The sequence below is a fragment of the Debaryomyces fabryi genome (genome assembly GCF_001447935.2).
Source record: "Debaryomyces fabryi strain CBS 789 chromosome Unknown contig00051, whole genome shotgun sequence".
Classification (NCBI taxonomy): Eukaryota; Fungi; Ascomycota; class Pichiomycetes; order Serinales; family Debaryomycetaceae; genus Debaryomyces; species Debaryomyces fabryi.
The window spans coordinates 35,034-52,669 of NW_015385477.1; the positions used below are offsets into that span (position 1 = coordinate 35,034).

At 35.7% G+C, this 17,636-nt stretch overlaps 10 protein-coding genes across 10 annotated transcripts; 6 read left to right on the plus strand and 4 right to left on the minus strand.

The window, feature by feature from the left end:
• Positions 1 to 68: 68 nt before the first annotated feature.
• Positions 69 to 1,424, plus strand: AC631_02733 (uncharacterized protein; the record flags this gene model as incomplete). The annotated part of the gene is made up of 1 exon (XM_015611563.1): positions 69 to 1,424. The coding sequence occupies one exon, from the start codon at positions 69 to 71 to the stop codon at positions 1,422 to 1,424; it is 1,356 nt and encodes a 451-aa protein (XP_015467614.1).
• A 19-nt stretch (positions 1,425 to 1,443) lies between these two features.
• Positions 1,444 to 2,874, minus strand: ALG2 (GDP-Man:Man(1)GlcNAc(2)-PP-dolichol alpha-1,3-mannosyltransferase; the record flags this gene model as incomplete). The annotated part of the gene is made up of 1 exon (XM_015611564.1): positions 1,444 to 2,874. One exon carries the CDS (start codon positions 2,872 to 2,874, stop codon positions 1,444 to 1,446), a length of 1,431 nt encoding a protein of 476 aa, XP_015467615.1.
• Positions 2,875 to 3,100: 226 nt separating this feature from the next.
• Positions 3,101 to 5,359, minus strand: AC631_02735 (putative tRNA 4-demethylwyosine synthase; the record flags this gene model as incomplete). Its single annotated transcript, XM_015611565.1, has 1 exon — positions 3,101 to 5,359. One exon carries the CDS (start codon positions 5,357 to 5,359, stop codon positions 3,101 to 3,103), a length of 2,259 nt encoding a protein of 752 aa, XP_015467616.1.
• A 514-nt stretch (positions 5,360 to 5,873) lies between these two features.
• On the plus strand, positions 5,874 to 7,490 carry AC631_02736 (DUF4451 domain-containing protein; the record flags this gene model as incomplete). The annotated part of the gene is made up of 1 exon (XM_015611566.1): positions 5,874 to 7,490. The coding sequence occupies one exon, from the start codon at positions 5,874 to 5,876 to the stop codon at positions 7,488 to 7,490; it is 1,617 nt and encodes a 538-aa protein (XP_015467617.1).
• Positions 7,491 to 7,756: 266 nt separating this feature from the next.
• Positions 7,757 to 9,217, plus strand: AC631_02737 (deubiquitination module subunit; the record flags this gene model as incomplete). The annotated part of the gene is made up of 1 exon (XM_015611567.1): positions 7,757 to 9,217. The coding sequence occupies one exon, from the start codon at positions 7,757 to 7,759 to the stop codon at positions 9,215 to 9,217; it is 1,461 nt and encodes a 486-aa protein (XP_015467618.1).
• Positions 9,218 to 9,418: 201 nt separating this feature from the next.
• IPL1 (aurora kinase) lies at positions 9,419 to 10,534 on the minus strand (the record flags this gene model as incomplete). Its single annotated transcript, XM_015611568.1, has 1 exon — positions 9,419 to 10,534. One exon carries the CDS (start codon positions 10,532 to 10,534, stop codon positions 9,419 to 9,421), a length of 1,116 nt encoding a protein of 371 aa, XP_015467619.1.
• Positions 10,535 to 12,258: 1,724 nt separating this feature from the next.
• AC631_02739 (uncharacterized protein) lies at positions 12,259 to 12,984 on the plus strand (the record flags this gene model as incomplete). Its single annotated transcript, XM_015611569.1, has 1 exon — positions 12,259 to 12,984. One exon carries the CDS (start codon positions 12,259 to 12,261, stop codon positions 12,982 to 12,984), a length of 726 nt encoding a protein of 241 aa, XP_015467620.1.
• A 466-nt stretch (positions 12,985 to 13,450) lies between these two features.
• HRR25 (serine/threonine protein kinase) lies at positions 13,451 to 14,770 on the plus strand (the record flags this gene model as incomplete). The annotated part of the gene is made up of 1 exon (XM_015611570.1): positions 13,451 to 14,770. One exon carries the CDS (start codon positions 13,451 to 13,453, stop codon positions 14,768 to 14,770), a length of 1,320 nt encoding a protein of 439 aa, XP_015467621.1.
• A 271-nt stretch (positions 14,771 to 15,041) lies between these two features.
• Positions 15,042 to 16,750, minus strand: AC631_02741 (pseudouridine synthase; the record flags this gene model as incomplete). Its single annotated transcript, XM_015611571.1, has 2 exons — positions 15,042 to 16,479; positions 16,539 to 16,750. 2 exons carry the CDS (start codon positions 16,748 to 16,750, stop codon positions 15,042 to 15,044), a joined length of 1,650 nt encoding a protein of 549 aa, XP_015467622.1.
• A 177-nt stretch (positions 16,751 to 16,927) lies between these two features.
• Positions 16,928 to 17,473, plus strand: NIP7 (ribosome biosynthesis protein; the record flags this gene model as incomplete). Its single annotated transcript, XM_015611572.1, has 1 exon — positions 16,928 to 17,473. One exon carries the CDS (start codon positions 16,928 to 16,930, stop codon positions 17,471 to 17,473), a length of 546 nt encoding a protein of 181 aa, XP_015467623.1.
• Between the last annotated feature and the right edge of the window lie 163 nt (positions 17,474 to 17,636).

Sequence of the window (17,636 nt, forward strand, 5' to 3'; positions counted from 1 at the left end):
TGCAGCTTTATTGAGATCGATATGGTTAGTGATTCGTTTAGAAAGAAGGTGTCTGGATAATAAGGGTAATGATTACAAGGAAACAGATAGGAGTTTGTGCAAGATGTGCTGGTATCAGAGGGTATTCAAAGGTTCCTAAGATTCCAGAAGAGGAAGAAAAAAATAATTCACAGCAGAAGGATGATAAGAATTCTGCGCTTGTCCAGCGGTTCACCCAGATATTGGAGAGTAAGCTCTCGGAGACGTCACCTTCATTTATCAATAAAGATCCCAAATTGAAAGAGATATATAGCAAGTATTCTGTTGATTCAGATAAGCAGTTTAAGATGGCATTTCAGAAAGAATTATCGCATTTGAAAAGTGAATCAATACTCAATCGTAATAGACATGCGAAAGATATTGCTGATACAGTGGCAAATAAACCTTGGGATGGAACGGAATCAGTCCACGATGTCAACTTACGGATGCTTCTTGATCTGAAGCCGCCACCAGTTAAATACCAGAAAACTATTATCACTCCACCAATGAGTATCAAGGATAGGATTGAAAATGCCAAAGAATCTAGTTTGGACTATAAGATCGGTAACACTAAAAAGGAGGATGATAATTTCAGGGAGCTCTATAAGGAGAAATTATTAGGCCCTTCGATGTTTCTTAATTCTTCTTCTCCCCACACATTACTTGGGATGGCCACTACATTGGCAGATGCAAAAATAAATGCTAGCATTAATCACGATACGGGACATTTTAATGATACTGGTGATATGTCTAGTGTAAGAGGCAAGCCATTAGATAGGGAACATTTGAGAAACTGCACTGACACAAATTATTTCATGAATCATATACTAAACAAGCAAGAGGTTTTACCACCTTGGATAGATAGTCAACAAAGCATAGATCGACAAATTATTGATTTTCGAAAAACGATAGATAATGAATGGTTTAAATTTTTATTTTATAACTTAAAGCCTGCGTCGATATCTCGAGATGCAGTTTTGAGTAGAATCGATAAAATTAGTGGAAATCCATCTAACTACTATGATAGCGAGTTCTATTCCCGTCAATTACCCTACGTTATAGAGAAAACTAAAGCATTGAATAATTTGATACGTGACTATAATTTACAATCTCCTTCATCTAGTATACACAAATTTAAATTAAGACCCGAAATAGAATTACGTAAACTGTATGATAGAACTGTTTCAACTTTACGTGATCAAGCTTTAGCATGGTATGAAAATGAAGAGGCTGCGAAACAGAGACAGTCAAATCCGAAGAATTACAAAAGTGAAAGTATGTTCGGATTGTTTGATAGTAATGGCGGCAGTGGGGGAGGTAGCAGTAATTCGAATGCCAATGGTGTAAGACAAAGGGTGCCTGAAAAACTACATCTCTGGAAATCAATTAAAGAAATGTTTAAGTAAAGATCTATACCATTTCTCTCTATTTATATAATCTTACCAAATAATAACTAATAAGAACCAATAGCAATTCAATTCTCCATAATTTTAGAACCCCATATAAAATTCCTTTCTCTTCATCCTTTGAATTACTTTGAATCAAGTTTTGCATGAATGCTTCACTCATCTGTTGTCTCAGGAATAATTCATCAACTCTACTCAATCCATTTTCGCCCAACTTTATCTTTGTAGCTTCGTCTAGTTCAGAGTAAAATGCAAACATCGTTCTTGACCACAATTCATCGTTAGGTTCTTGAGAGTAGCCTGTCGCTGTCTCAATATTATCAGAAGTAAAATGAACAATAGACTCCAAAGGACCACCATTATTAACAGACAATACAGGGGTTTTAAAAAGCATACTTTCGACGGGAACAATTCCAAAATGTTCGAAAGAAGGTGTGTATAATAATAATTCAGCATTTTTAATCAAAGATTTCTTTAATGATGACTTAATAGATGGTAAAAATAATACATCAGTAGCAGGTGGTATTATTAGTAATTTGCCTCTAATAGTGAAACATTTCAAATCCAACAGCTCTGCTAAACTATTTAACTCTTGTAAATATTCCACGTTTTCAACGACTCTGGGGTCAAATCCCCCAGCGATGACCAATCTTGGTTTCACTTTGTTATCTTCTGAAACGTTTTTAGGTAATTGTGCCTTGAACTTAGCAAATGATTTAACGGCTAAGTCAATATTCTTCTTTCGTTCAAACCTATTAATAGAAAGAAAAAACTTACCATTCTTAAAGAATTCATTCACCTCTTTATCCATCAACTTATCTTCGTCAGTATCAGTCGCAGAGGCAAGGTCAACACATGGATAAATAACGCCCGGGTCTATATTATTTAACCCCTTAAATGTTTTATGGAAAATACCTTTGGTAAAGTTAGAATTAACGACTATTTGGTCACTTATACCAGTGGTCCATTCCTCAATAAAATCAAACGGTATCCTATAAAACCTCTTAAGAAGACCACCCTTTAATGCTAGTAATTGATCGGGGAAATGACAATAGAATAAAATTTTGCAATCAGGTCTACTAAAACAGCATAACAATGGGATACAAAAGGATAATTGGTCAACTATGAAGTAGTCATACTGTTTTATTTTACCAGTAATGATTAACGCAAGTACCAAATAAAATTGTCTGATAATAGCAAATAGTATGTGAAACCTCTTCAAAATATTAGTTGGAAAAAAGTCACCATAAACCTCAACATTCAATAAATTGGAACTGACTTCTTCAAAGCAATGCTTCTTATCGCAATGAGAAGTATAAATTATGACTTCATTTTCAAGTTCTTGTAAACCTACGGCTGCGTCAACGACTAATCTTTCAGCTCCACCAATTCCAAGATCTGGATGGATAAATGCTATCTTTTTGGAATTACTGCCCAATTTGCCTGGCATAGATGATGATTTAAGTATCTTATGTTCTAATTGAAAGATAAATTATCGAAATGTGTTCAGTTCTGTATTTATAAATCGAAATATTACGCTCGTTTTAAATATACACGAAGTCATTTTTATATTACTATAATCATTCTATTATAATATTACATATTTTGCTTCAGTACGTAGTATAGCAATATCTTATTGGAAAATTAAATATATACATATGTAGAATTTATAAAAATTAGTGAATTTTTTGTTGCTCAAGCACCTTCTTAGCTTTTTCTTCTCTTTCCAATCTATTTTTCATTTTTTCTGCCTTTCTGTCAAACTTAGTATCGACAGGATTAAACCCAGCTTCTTCAGAACCCCAAACTGCCCAGTCAGGAGTCTCCCTGATGTAGTCTATATCATTGAATTCTTCTCCACTTTCTAATAATTCGAAAAACTTAGGGTAGTCAATATGAGTGTGCCATTTTCCATTACGGAAGAATCTTTTGTGAGCCATTAAGATACAACATGAGTGGGCATGCTCTGCAGCTATTTCATAATCATATCCTCTCGATTTTAAATCTTCTGACAAACTGATAACAAATTGCTTACATTCTTCATAAAATGGGATATTTTGCATGGTTAACGGATTACCATTACTATTTGAGGATCCACAGAAAGTAGCTCCTTTTATTTCAATTTGAGAAGGTTGTGCTCTTATAACCATATCAGCATAACTAGAGATATCGTTCATGTTAAAACCTTTAACCAAAGTCAATCTGAAAACGGTACGTTGATGAGATTGAGTAGTGCGCAAAATGTCTAAACATGACATTAACCTGTCCCAGAAGTCACTATTCAATGGACGATCAACTTTCTTTAAATCTGTCTTTGTAGGTGCATCAATACTAACGTATAACTGGGTAACTCTATTCAATTTTGCAAGTTGGTCTGGGTGCTGAGCATTACAGACTAAAAATGATGAAATATGTTGTTCGTGTAACATTCCAACAAATTCATTGATATAAGGGTAAAAGATAGGTTCACCAACCAAGGATAATGCACAATGTTTAACTTTAAAAGCCTCTTCAAATCTATCCATTTGAATACCTGGAACACCTCTCATTTGTTTAATCTTTTGATAATGTCCTTGTAATGCTCCTTCCATAACTTTTTCTGGTGGGTCTAATTCCCAACGCCAGTTCAGTTTTGCTACAGGATTAGTCCCATGACGCCAGCAAAACACACACTTATTTGAACAAGCCAATGATGGTGTGGTTTCCATACACAAATGAGATTTGATCCCGTAAAACGCAAATTTGTAACAAGATCCTCTTCCTCTCAATGCACTTTTAGTCCACCTACATATTTTGACACCCGAATGGGATCCCACGATCGTATAACCTTGCTTTGTCAATGATTTGAAAGTTGGAGAATCCTTTGCAACCATTTGCTTCACTTCGGTTTGACTGGATAAACCCTTTGTACCTTGCTTTTTAATAATGTCACCCATATCTTCCACATCAACTAATGTGTTTGCATCTTCACCATCTGAATCATTTTCATAATCACTATCGTCAATTTCTTCATTAGCATCAAGATAGAATGGTTCGTCGTCTGCTAACAAAGAAGCAAAACTTTGAATCCATGTATTTGTCTTAGGTTCACCATCATATTTCATACAAACCTCTCCAACAGGATACAATCTTCTTCCACCTAATTTTCCCATCCATCTATCCGCCAATTTTGCTTGATAACAAAACTTTTCACCTGCCCATGATTCAGAATCACCCAATCCTAAAACAGCAAATCCTAAAAGTGATCGCATTGGATATTTATCGACTCTGAAATCTTGATAGGTTTCTTTCAAGTGTTCCAAGAAATAATCAATTGGCGAATCGGTTTCATACGAAGGCAAAACCAAAAGATATATGCTCTTGTCTTTCTCTGCATTAGGTGTCTTTAAAAAGTATTCCTCAAGATCATCAACATCATCATCAAGACTTAATAATTTCGGTTTATTTGTCAAATTTGGTAAGTGTTCGAGCTTTTCGTACAATGCCTTAGCGACTCTTTGTGATGATCCTGTCAACGTAGTATAAAAGATATATATCTGTGAGTCAAGTAAATTTACGGCAGATCTTGTTAAAGTCGGTTCGCTGGTATTAGTTATTGGCTTACTAGCTTTAATAATCTTCGGAGATCTTCTACCTCTTGGTCTTAATGACGAAACTGGCTTGATGCTTCTTAACTTATTTTCAGGAATACGTGTGGTGGCGTCAGGAGTAAATGAAGTTGAAGTAAAGTCAACAGCATATATAGGTGAAGGTTTATTGTTTTGTTCTTTAACTGTTTTTTCTTCAGATATGCTCTTCGTTATAACCTGAGTAGTCTGCTTATTCTTAGTGTACAAAAAAGATAAAGTACCAACTGCTAAAACTATGGACCATCTTCCGCCAGAAAGTAAGTATAATATGCAACAGAGTGCAAGAACAGTATTTCCTAATGACATTCCGTTACTATTAAGTATAAAGATATTACTATTCTGGAGACTACAATTGGATCAAATATATGGAGTGAAAAATTAGAAAAAAAAAAAGGCTGCGATGAAATATCTATATACACGATTAGATGTCTTCAATAATAATCAGTACAATAGTACTTATAGCCAATTGCAAGAACTATATAAAAGATTCACGGTCCGTAGAGGAGTACTGAGGTATATTTATAGTTTATTATGCTTATAAGCTAATATTTAAAATTAATCCCACGTACTTCGAGCTCGTTTAATTAAAACAGTGGCTCACTTTTTATAAATGTTGTTGCAATATGGCATACCAAGAAAGATGATTTGTTTAAATAATTATCAATATAAAGAAACGAATATTCAGACTACTTTTACTTTATTCTGTTGTAATATTGATACTAGTTTCCAGTTTGAATCAATATTTATTATATTTGCTAATTTAATAAATTTTTGACCAAAAATGGAACAATTTGATTACATCCAAAATCAGATAATGATGATGAATAATAATATACAAAACTCTAGCCATATTCGTATTAATGAGTTGAAGCAAAGAAAAATTGATCCTCTTGCCAAGATTGTTGATAATACAAATTTACATGGAAGATACCCTAAATCCGACGACATTAAATTAAATTCATCAGGTATTGGTAGTTACCATGATGTATACGCAAGCAGAAGTAACCCCGAATTGGGATACTCCAATGAATCAATAAGTTCAGCTATACTGAATGAAATGATTCCTGCTTTGGATAATTCTACATTGCCTTCAATGTATGTGACAAAAGAGATTTCGCAGCCATCTTTATCGAGCGGTTCCAATCCACGCTCTTTGCTTGATGGTATATCAAGCTACGAAGATTATCGAGAAGATTCAAAGCAAAGAGCGAATAGTTTTGACAATGATAGAACTATTTATGAATTTGCCAATGAAGTTTTTGAGCCAGAAGAAATATATGATGGTAATTTTGAACAAGTTTCCACTCTCTGGGGTATTGAGAATAATAAGTTCGGTCACAATGATGTGAAGGCAACGGATAATTATCATTATGACCAGAAGGAATGTATGGGTCGTTTGAACATGATGAATTCGACGACAGACTCTATAGAAAGTTTAGCCACGAATGAATATAATGAAAAGCAAGTCGAGTACTCTCCAGTACCAAAATTTAAACAAGAATTATACTTAACAGAAGATTCTATGACTAAAAAAGAGAAAAAAGGTAAAGATATAAAAAATAGAATGGTCTCTGACAGATTTAGGTTGACATGTGTGAACGATCACATCAAAATATCAATTAAGGAATCAAGCATACAATGCTTATCAATTACCATTGACTACAATGGATATACAGGAAGACCCATAGGGGCACCACTAATGAATAATAATTTGAAGAATGAGGCGATTAATCTTAATACAAAACAATCGGCGGATGTGAAATTAATCGAAGTCATAAAAACAGAGTCTCTGATGATCCAACCTCCTCCCATGTCAACATTATGGCAAAGAGTCAAATATTCCAGAGATATAAGCGAGCTAGAAGATACGATAACGAACATTGTGTACAAAAAAAGCTCAATTTACGATTTGAATAATCCTTATGAACCTCAGTATTACAGATTTGAGTTGGACGAGTTTGGTGATTTAGTTAATGAAAGCAAGTGTGGAATGTGTGCTTACTGTGAAAAAGTCAAGTTTCTACCATTCAAGAATTCTAGTTACTTGTCTCATCTAACATTAGAGCATGGAATTTTCTCCAATAACTATTTGACTCCAGAAGGAGTTTGCTATGGTAGATATCTTATCACCAAAAATTCTCATATTTACGACAGTGATACTACTCCAAATTCTGAAAGCCCCGAAGATACCAATGGTAACATAATAAAAAAGCGAACATCCCACAAACCTCGTATAACCGAGGCTCTTGCATGTCCTGCTTGTTACGAAATTATAGAAGTTGGATGCTGGAAGATGAAATCAAACCCTTTATTGAGCTATTTTAGGCATTTCAAGAAACACCACAAAAATCTTACAACTCAACGGGCAAACTTCCAAACAAATCCTTTATTAACAATATCAAAAAGGGGGAGAAAGCTACAGATATTGGAGTCTTAAATATATATGTTAATGTTTTAATTTTGTAATCTATAATTGAAAAAAATATGGCCCCAGGTTTGTGTAACTTTCGATCAACGGTATCTTTTAAAATAATGAACCAGACCAGTTCATATACTTCGTAGGCTTCATTCTAAAGATCAATCCTATAACGTACTCTCAAGTGAGAATATTCATTCATAATAAAGCGTTGAATTAAAGAGATATATTAATTTCAACGGTGTATTTATAGCAGAAGAGTATTGTTGTCTCTCCATAATAAGAGAATGTCCACTGGAAGATCCAAACAAGCCATATCTTTAGCTAGTGTACATTCGCTTAACAATAACGAATTAAATAAAAAGCCTATTGTGTGGAAAGACTTTGGAGTTTATCTTGATAAGAAATTAGACACACATTTGAATCCAGATATTGGTGATACCTTAGCAGCTTCAAGTTTGATTAATAAATCATCACCGGATAATTCTTATTTATCACAGGTTATCAAGTACAAAGTTTGCAAATCCTGTAACAGACCGATTGGAGAAAGAAGTTTAGAGAACCATTATTCAAAGTGTTTGGAAATGAAACAGAAGAAACAGCAACAGGAAGAAGATTCAGGTTCTAGTAATTACAACAGTAATACCAACAAGCGCAAAAGAGGTAGAGGTGCAGCCAACCCATTATTAGATGTTGAACCTTCATCGGCCGACTCTTCAAGAAATACCACACCTATTTCAGGGACACCTGTTTCCACAAATGGTGTAGCAAGACCCAAGAAAAAATATAAGAAGTCACAGACCCAGAAGGAGAAAGAAGCCGCAAATGCAGCAGCAGCAGCAGCAGCAGCCAACTCTAATGGTAGTTCCGTTCCATCATCAGCTGGTACTGGTAATGGAGTTGGGAAGAAAAAGAAACAGCCAAAACCTAAGAACCTGGGTAAACCCAAGGGACCAGTTGATGTTGAAAAACAATGTGGTGTTCCATTGCCATCTGGTGGATATTGTGCAAGGTCATTGACCTGTAAAACACATTCGATGGGAGCTAAGAGAGCAGTTTTGGGCAGAAGTGCACCATATGATGTCTTATTACAACAGTATCAGAAACGGAATCAAGCTAAGTTGGCAGCAAATAATGCTCTTGCAGTCCAAAGAAGAGAAAACGCTGCGTTCAATGGAGGAAACGAAAATGATGAAGACGGTATGGCAACTAATGGTTTGTACAATAAGGTATTGGATGCTGATGAAGAAACGCATCTTGTATTAGAGGGAGTTTCCAAAAATTATCCTATTCCATTGGAAAGAAAAGTTATGTTGCCTACTAGAAATCGTCATAAGTTTTTGTATATGAGAGAAGCGTATGCTAATGCGTTAATTAATACCGGCAATAACAACACTACAAATAACAGCTCTGCCAATAGTTCAGCAAATGATCTGACCTTGGCAAACCAAGCCATTTCAGGATCTATGGGTGGACTTCAAGGTCGCTGTGCTTTAGTAAATGTTGACCAAGGGGCAAGTAATGGGGATTCTTTGACTCAAAATATTTCTTCTATTGTTGGAGAAATGTATCTGGTAAGAGCACCGCTGAAAGCAATCTTGCTTACCTCCCAGCATAATACAATACAGCAACAATTGTTCCAACAGCAAATAATGAAGTTGCAGCAACAACAAATGATGCTTATGAAACAGCGCCAAGCTAGAGCGCAACAACAACAGCAGCAGCAAAAGCAACAACAACAAGCCTAGTTATGTATATTAGCTTTATAAATAATTAATAAAAAATTAACTTGTAATACGATATTAGGGAAGTAAACCCCCCCGTCTTTTACAGATGTATTTAATGCAAAAAGAAATATATTTCATAAAAACCTGAATATATACTAGTGGGAAAATTAAGATGCAGAATTAAAACTAATGGTGTGGACTATAGTATGCAAATTTTTTTAGTCAGTTTTCATTGGGCCAATACTGTTTATTATTTAAAATCCAAGGATGATTCATAACTTCGGCCAATGTTATTCTCTTTTTAGGTGATTTTTGTAACAATTTTAAAATTAAATCTGTTGCTTCACTGCAGATAAAGCTAGGTATTTTTAAGTCGACTTTAGCGATTCGTTTATAGGTTGAATTTTTATCTATTTCCTCAAATGGGGGTTTCCCCACAAGAAATTCATAACAGAGGATGCCCAACGACCAAATATCAACAGTATAGTCATGCTCATTGGATTCAATCATTTCAGGAGGTAAGTAGTCCAATGTTCCGCATATGGTTAGTCTCTTGGTAGTGGAGCTGGGCAGACTCTTGACGGACCACCCAAAGTCACTCAATTTAATACAATCATCAGTTGATAACAAAATGTTTTCGGGTTTAATATCCCGATGAATAATGTGTTTTGAATGTAAATATTCGAGTGCCAATGCTACTTGATAAATATAGTGTGAAGCAGTTGGGTCATTAAATCTTCTCTGAACTTTTAAGTGGTGATACAACTCACCATGAATTGAATATTCTAATATCAAATACACGTTCTTATGGTCGTAGAAGAAGCCATATAACCGCGATATCTTGGGATGAATTAGGTTAGACTGGATTTCAATTTCTCGGCGAAAGTTCTTTTCCAACTTTAAGTCTATGAGGTCTTTTTTAGCCATTACCTTTAATGCTGCTACGTATCCGGATGTCTTATGTTTAACGCAGTATACTTTTCCTAGCTTTCCCTTACCAAGTACTTTACCAATTTCAAAATCATCCAATTTCATATGTCTGCTTGCCGAAGGTAACTTTTGTAATGATAATTTCGTATCCATCCGCTCGTTTTGCAATGACTGAGCCGGAGAATGTGTCTTCTTCCGTATAGGCAGTTTGATTGGTATATTTGAACTTTTCAGCAGTCTCATCTTTTCATTCTGAAGCTTGGTGATCTTACTGTTATCAAATGTATTTAGTTGAAATTTACCAAGTGGTTTGCGTGCATTCGACTTCGACAACGACTCCGATAAACTCTCTATACGAGTTTCTATGCGTTTAAGCTGACTCGATGATGCACTCATGGTCTCAGGCATATATTTCACCCTATGTTGATGTAACCCGATCAGCTTATTGTGGATTGTCTTGTTTATGTTTATGGTGTCCTGGACTGTATATAATAAATAAGACAAAAATGGTATATGCACGACAGACATATTTCATGGTAGAATTTTGCAATCAGATAGACATGCCTTTAGTAGAAGAGCGGTGGTAAGCTGAGGTATATGATGACGTATATTTCAGCGGTATTTAGTGGACTTAAGCGGGCATTAAAATTCTTGTTAGGAGGATACCCAAATTAGGAAGTACAAAGGCGGACTTATTCTTTTCAGCTCATCGCGATGTTCGACGCAGACAAGAATAGCCAGCTACGTCCCGAATTCTCTATTCTCTACAGAATACAAGGCTAATCGACGCAAGATGGCTGTAGAGATCATTAGGAAGCGATATTTTTTCGGAAAGTGGTTCAAGGCGGCTTTCCGGACCAACAGATAACTTCCTGAACTAAGTACAAGTTATACTCAATATAGGTTACTTAAAGCATACCCTAGAGCCTAAACCCTTATACTTGAACGGACATTCGTACCATCATTAGTCCGTCATCACTAAGAGGTGTGCCACTACAAACAATTTTTGTGGTCCGCCTCCTTGCGGCTAGAAGACCAAATACGTAATCGTATGCTATTGATACCCGCGATCTCGCGACTTATGGTGCTTGATAAGCATCCAGTTTCCACACTTAATATTTAACTCGACTACTTCCGTGTTTAATTCAAGCCGTGGCTCAATTGCCCAACCTCACCTCTATTGTAAATTTCTGCCCTTTCGATAGTCGATTTTAAAACGAACAGAATTGTTTGTCTGGTCGCATTGTGTTATGCAAAATTTATCCTTTGGTCCAGGGGGTTCCAACCCACTCCAGATACCGAGCCGAAAAACCCAATCCACCACTTACTCTCCTCTTTACACCCAGAACATTTTGTAGTTGGCTTTTAGCGGATGGGTCCAGGATGGAATCACACCGAACCCGAATCCATGACCAAGCAAAATTGTCACACGAGACATTCGTACCCTACGCCTGAGACATAAAAGTTACTGCTTGTTTCAGGATATTAATTTGCATTGCATTGGTCTATATTTTATGGACTGACTGACGTGAGATACATACCCTTTACTACCGCCTATTGTACATCATGGAACTATTGTAGAATGTATCTAAAGCATGTTTTATGCATTTGGTATAACAAACGGTGGACGTAATTACATAAGCACCGTTGTTCAGCCGTTTCAACGTAAACGGCTCAACCATAGTTAAAGCGGCTTGAACTGAGTAAATGATACGATACGGGAGGAGGTTACCGTAGGTTTGCGGTGGTAGTACCATAGGCTTATGCATTACATGACGCATACATACATGAGAACAGAAAAAATCGTGAATTTGGCGTGATACTAAAATTAGTTATGCCTAAAACGTAGTCAAGTGATAATCAAACCATACCACGTAAATGGTATGCTAATGTGGTACAGCCAGGCTCAATAAGGGACGTGTAGGTAATCGTGTAATTGCTAGATTGGGACGTAAATAATAAATCTGAGCCGCCTAATTAGCATTGAAGCCAGTGTTTGGGCTCTGGTCATATTCGGCGGACATAAATAAAATTAAAATATGCTCTAGGACGTAAAATATAAACCCACTTTTTATTAATTAGTGTTTAAGCTATATTTCTATTATAATTTACAAGACTCCATAAAAACGACAATGGGTATTAAAGATAAGTTAAAGAGAACATCGAGAATTTTTATCAACGATTCTCATGCCAAAGATGATTCCAAGAATGTCACTGGTCACGAAGCACCAGCAGAAGAATCTGAAGCTAAGAAGACTGAAGAACCATTAGAAACTGGCGCAACCGAACAAGAAGGTGTTGCTGGCCAAGGTAATGAGCCAGCTGCACACGAAGCCATTGACCAAACCGATGCCTCCGAGGGCCAATTTGTTGACCAAGAAGTTTCGGCCGCCCCTCAAACTGAAGGTGTCAATGCTTCCGAATCAGCTCCAGTTACTGAAACTGTTGGCCAATCTGAAGCAGTTCCAGAACCTTTAGCTGCAGAACCAGAAGCAGTTCCAGAAACAAACCCAGAACCTTTAGTTGCAGAACCGGAAGCACTTCCACAATCCAACCCACAAACTGAGGCTGCCCCTCAGTTAGAAGAGCCAGTTACTCAAGATGCAGAAGCTGTCCCAGCTACTGAAAACACCCAAGGTGAGACCCCATTAGGACTCAAAGAAGCTGTCGACCAAGACGCAGCTCCTGCCGGTGCTGAAGGTGCTAAAGACACCACCAAACCAGACTTAGCCTCCCAAGGTGAAACTGCCAAAGAAGATGTCCAAAAGGCCTCCAAGAACGTCAACAATGAAGTGAAGAAAGATGCTTTTTTCAAGAGATTTTTGGGAAAATTCAAGAAGTCTTCTTCCGCAAAGTAACTTTTTATCGTTTAATATAGACTCATTTGAGTATTTTGTCTAACATTACGAATGTTTACTGTTACATATCTTATGCAGTATATATATACCTCTTGTTTTAATTGTTAATTTATATTATTTATCTAAAACAGTAATATTTTGCATCAAGTTCCAGGTACGGCCATTGCCAGTGATGAAGTTTTGTGTAAACTTGCCGAATAATTTTTCTTGTGTGTTTTGTGACACTTTGTGTTTTAGCATCAGCAGAAATCAAATTTCTCTTGTTTCCTATAGTTCAGCGGGTAGATAGTAGATAATCTAATTAATATATTGTATTGAGATATATCATACGGTACTATTCAAGAATACAAGTATAACATTAAACTTACTTGATTCAATAGTACTACACAAAAAAAAAAATTAATACGTATACGTTAAAATTGCTTCGTGTAATTAATTAACAGGATCAACATCACAACAATTAGAAATGGATTTAAGAGTGGGCAAGAAATATCGGATTGGACGTAAGATTGGATCAGGTTCATTTGGAGATATTTACTTGGGGACGAATATCATATCAGGTGAAGAGGTTGCTATTAAATTAGAAAACACCAAGGCAAAGCATCCACAATTGGAATATGAGGCTAAGGTGTATAAGGCATTGAGTGGAGGGGTAGGAATTCCGTTTGTTAGATGGTACGGTACTGAATGTGATTACAATGCGATGGTAATTGATTTATTGGGGCCTTCGTTGGAGGATCTCTTCAATTATTGTAATCGTAAGTTCACATACAAAACTGTATTGTTGTTAGCAGATCAGTTGATTTGCAGAATTGAATATATTCACGCTAGATGCTTCATCCATAGAGATATCAAGCCCGATAACTTTTTAATGGGTATAGGTAGAAGAGGATCGCAGGTGAATGTTATCGATTTTGGTTTAGCCAAGAAATATAGAGATCCAAGAACTCATTTACATATTCCTTATAGAGAAAATAAGAACTTGACCGGTACCGCCAGATATGCATCGGTTAACACCCACTTGGGTATCGAACAGCTGAGGAGAGATGATTTGGAAAGTTTAGGCTATGTGTTGATTTACTTTTGCAGGGGCTCATTGCCATGGCAAGGGTTAAAAGCTGCAACTAAAAGACAGAAGTACGACAGAATCATGGAAAAGAAGATGACTACCCCTAATGATATTTTAACCAAGGGATTACCAAAAGAATTTTTGGATTACATGAATTACATTAAGACATTAAGATTCGATGATAAACCTGACTATCCATACTTGAGAAAGATTTTCAGAGATCTATTTAAGAGGGAAAATTACAGATATGATTATGTTTTCGATTGGACATTATACAAGTTCCAACAAGAAAAACAAAGGGAACAATCACAGGTAACAGATGAACAACAAAATAATAATGATCAACAACAACAGCAACAACAACAGCAGCAACAGATACAACAACAACCTCCACAGTTACCACCACAAGACATAAATCAACAACATGCTATACCTCAGAACATGCACCATACTCCTCCATCGCAAAACCAAACCCTCCAGCAACCTGTTTCTGTGCCATATAACTCACAATCTACACAACAACAACTCAACCCTATTTATCAACAGAAACCGAAAGTTAGAAGAATGCCTGAAAATTATTCAAATGTTAATAGTAACCAACGCTTTAATAGTCCTTCTCAGGATGATTCAAAACTTAAAGTTGCCCGTCGTATAAATGATAATCAAAGTCTGCAAGCTCAGCAGGCTTCATCAAACAATCTTTCTACTTGGCTTTAGTTTAATTTGATTTTTATTGCTTATTTGTTTCGTATGCTTGGAAAGTGAAAACCAGAAAATTAAAAAAATAATTTAGATATCATAGAATATCAATAATTGCATAATATCATTTTCATAAATTTATATATTACTAATATATATTGTATTGATTATTCAATTCATGTAACTTTTTTTCATTTAAAAGATGAAATGTTATATAGATATAAATAAGCTATAGTCATAACTATTTTTGTTAACTTTCAAGTTGAATATTACTATTCCTAAATAAAATCTAATCAACATTATCCTGAGGTTTAGCAGGTACATTGTCTTCGTTATCCTTATTTGTCTCTACAACTTTATTGTCCTTGCTAAGTCCTGATTCGAATACTGCTCCTAAGAAATCAAAGATATGTTTGCCTTCCTTTGATTCGATATTTCCTTTGAAAGTATCAATGAATCCAAAGAATCCATAGAATACATTTTCTTTAACTTCTTCACCGTAAATTTTATCATAAATATACTTCATCTTAAATTTATCTATCTCTTCCTTGTAAGGTTCAAATTCGATTTTATTATAGCCGAATTTTTCCAACATGCCGTTATATCCTTCATAAACAGGATTCTCAAGCAACAAACCAAGAGCCGGTGCTTTTGGAATATTGATTTTAGTTGGGCCAAAGCAATCTTGGATTCTTGAAATTGGACACCCAGTTCTGATTACTAAAACCGCCATGGCAATCATTTTTCTAATTTGATGCAACATAAACGATTGCCCATGAATTTTGATTGAAACCCACTCAGTACCTTCAATAACAAATGGATCAGATACAGTGGTCAATTTCATATATCTTCTTGCAGAGGGATCTTTATATAACTTACCTAAAGTAAAGTTATGGAAATTGTGAGAACCTTCATATTGTTTCATAGCGTCACGGAATAATTCCAATCTCTCTTTAGAAACATTATAAGATCTTCTTCTCTTATTCTCGATTTGTTTGATAGATTTAATCAATTTTCCGGTTTCAGTTATTTCCCCATTCTCATTGTACAACTTAGTATCTTCCTTGTTAATTTCAGATCCTTCATTATCAATACTGTTAGTAGCTTCTAAGATGGCTTGTGCTTTGTTGACATCATCTTGAGAAATTCCACTATCTAAGATAGCCTGAGAAGTTTCGGCCCACCATGCGTCTCCCTCAGGGTCATCTCTAACTATTCCTGGATGGTCAGCTTTACCTTTCTTGACCAATTCGGACAAAACAGTCTTAGGCTTTGGTGGTAAGAAACTGTATGTAGGCAATAAGTATTCGTAAACTCTTGAAGAACACATCTTACGACAATCGAACGACTTGTTGGTTCTTTCGATACCCCAAACTCTAATTTGGTCAGGTAATTCCTTGTTGATTTTCTCTAAAATATCTTCATCTTCGATAATTAACTTACACGAGATCACATTACCTGCAGCATGAACCCCCTTGTCAGTTCTAGCTGCTCTCATAAAACCGTTCTTCTTCAAATCATCCGCATTCTCAGGTGAGATCGCACCGGCTTTAACAAATGCTTGGAATAAATCTCCTTCAATAGTCTTAACGTCAAGGTTATTTTGGATCTGCATACCATTGTATCCAGTTCCACAGTATCCAATCATACATGCAACCTTCTTCTTAGGTCTTCTTTCCGATTTTGGCAATGGGTTACCATTTTCATCTACTCTTGGGGTAAATTCACTACTATTGTTAGTAATCCTTAATTCTTAACAGATTTGGTTTTGAAAAAACATACCTACGTGACCTTATGCTCCCTCTCCTTTTTATCGCCTGAATTCTTCTTGAATCTTTTATTGGTGTTTTCTCTTTTATCACCTTTACGGGCGCGAGTCCACTTATCTTGCTGACCCCTTTTATAAACAGATTCATCCACTTCATCATTTGGAATATCTGCAGTTGGTTCGACAGATTTAGGTTTCACGTCCTCTTTATTGTTAATTGGCTCAGACATTACAACTTATTGTATTCAAAATGAAGGTTTAGTACCATATACTACTGCCTGAAAAATTTCCTCATCGCTTCCTCACAGAAGTTTCACGTGACTGAAAAATTTATTGACTTCAAGTACATTTAATATTGATCTTAAGAAGAGATAATTAAAAAAGATACTAAAGATATAACAGAAGTAATGAGATCCTTAACAGAAGAAGAAACTAAGGTTGTGTTCGAGAAGTTGGCAAACTATATTGGTAGAAATATTTCGTTTTTAATTGACAATCCTACTAATCCTCATGTTTTCCGTTTGCAGAAAGATAGAGTATACTATGTATCAGAACAAATAGCAAATTTTGCTACTTCTGTGTCAAGACATCAGTTGATGTCGATCGGTACTTGTTTTGGAAAATTCACTAAGACTGGGAAGTTCAGATTGCACATCACTTCTTTACCATACTTGGCGCAATATGCAAAGTTTAAGGTCTGGATTAAGACGAATGGTGAGATGCCTTTCTTATACGGGAACCATGTATTGAAAGCCCATATTGGTAGAATGTCCGATGACATTCCAGAGCATGCGGGTGTGATAGTTTATTCGATGAACGATGTGCCTTTAGGGTTTGGAGTGAGTGCTAAGTCGACTAACGAAGCTAGGGCATTACAGCCAACTGGTATTGTTGCATTCAGACAAGGAGATATTGGTGAATATTTGAGAGAAGAAGATACGTTATTCACTTAATCGTAAGAAACATCCTTTAAAGATATTATTGTCATTACCATTGTCATTATCATCATTTCTATTCTATATTCTTGTATTTTAGATCTCTTTAATAATTAATGAAAATTATTCAATTTGATAAATGTGTATTGTATTTTCTATTTACATAACGATAACTATTTTG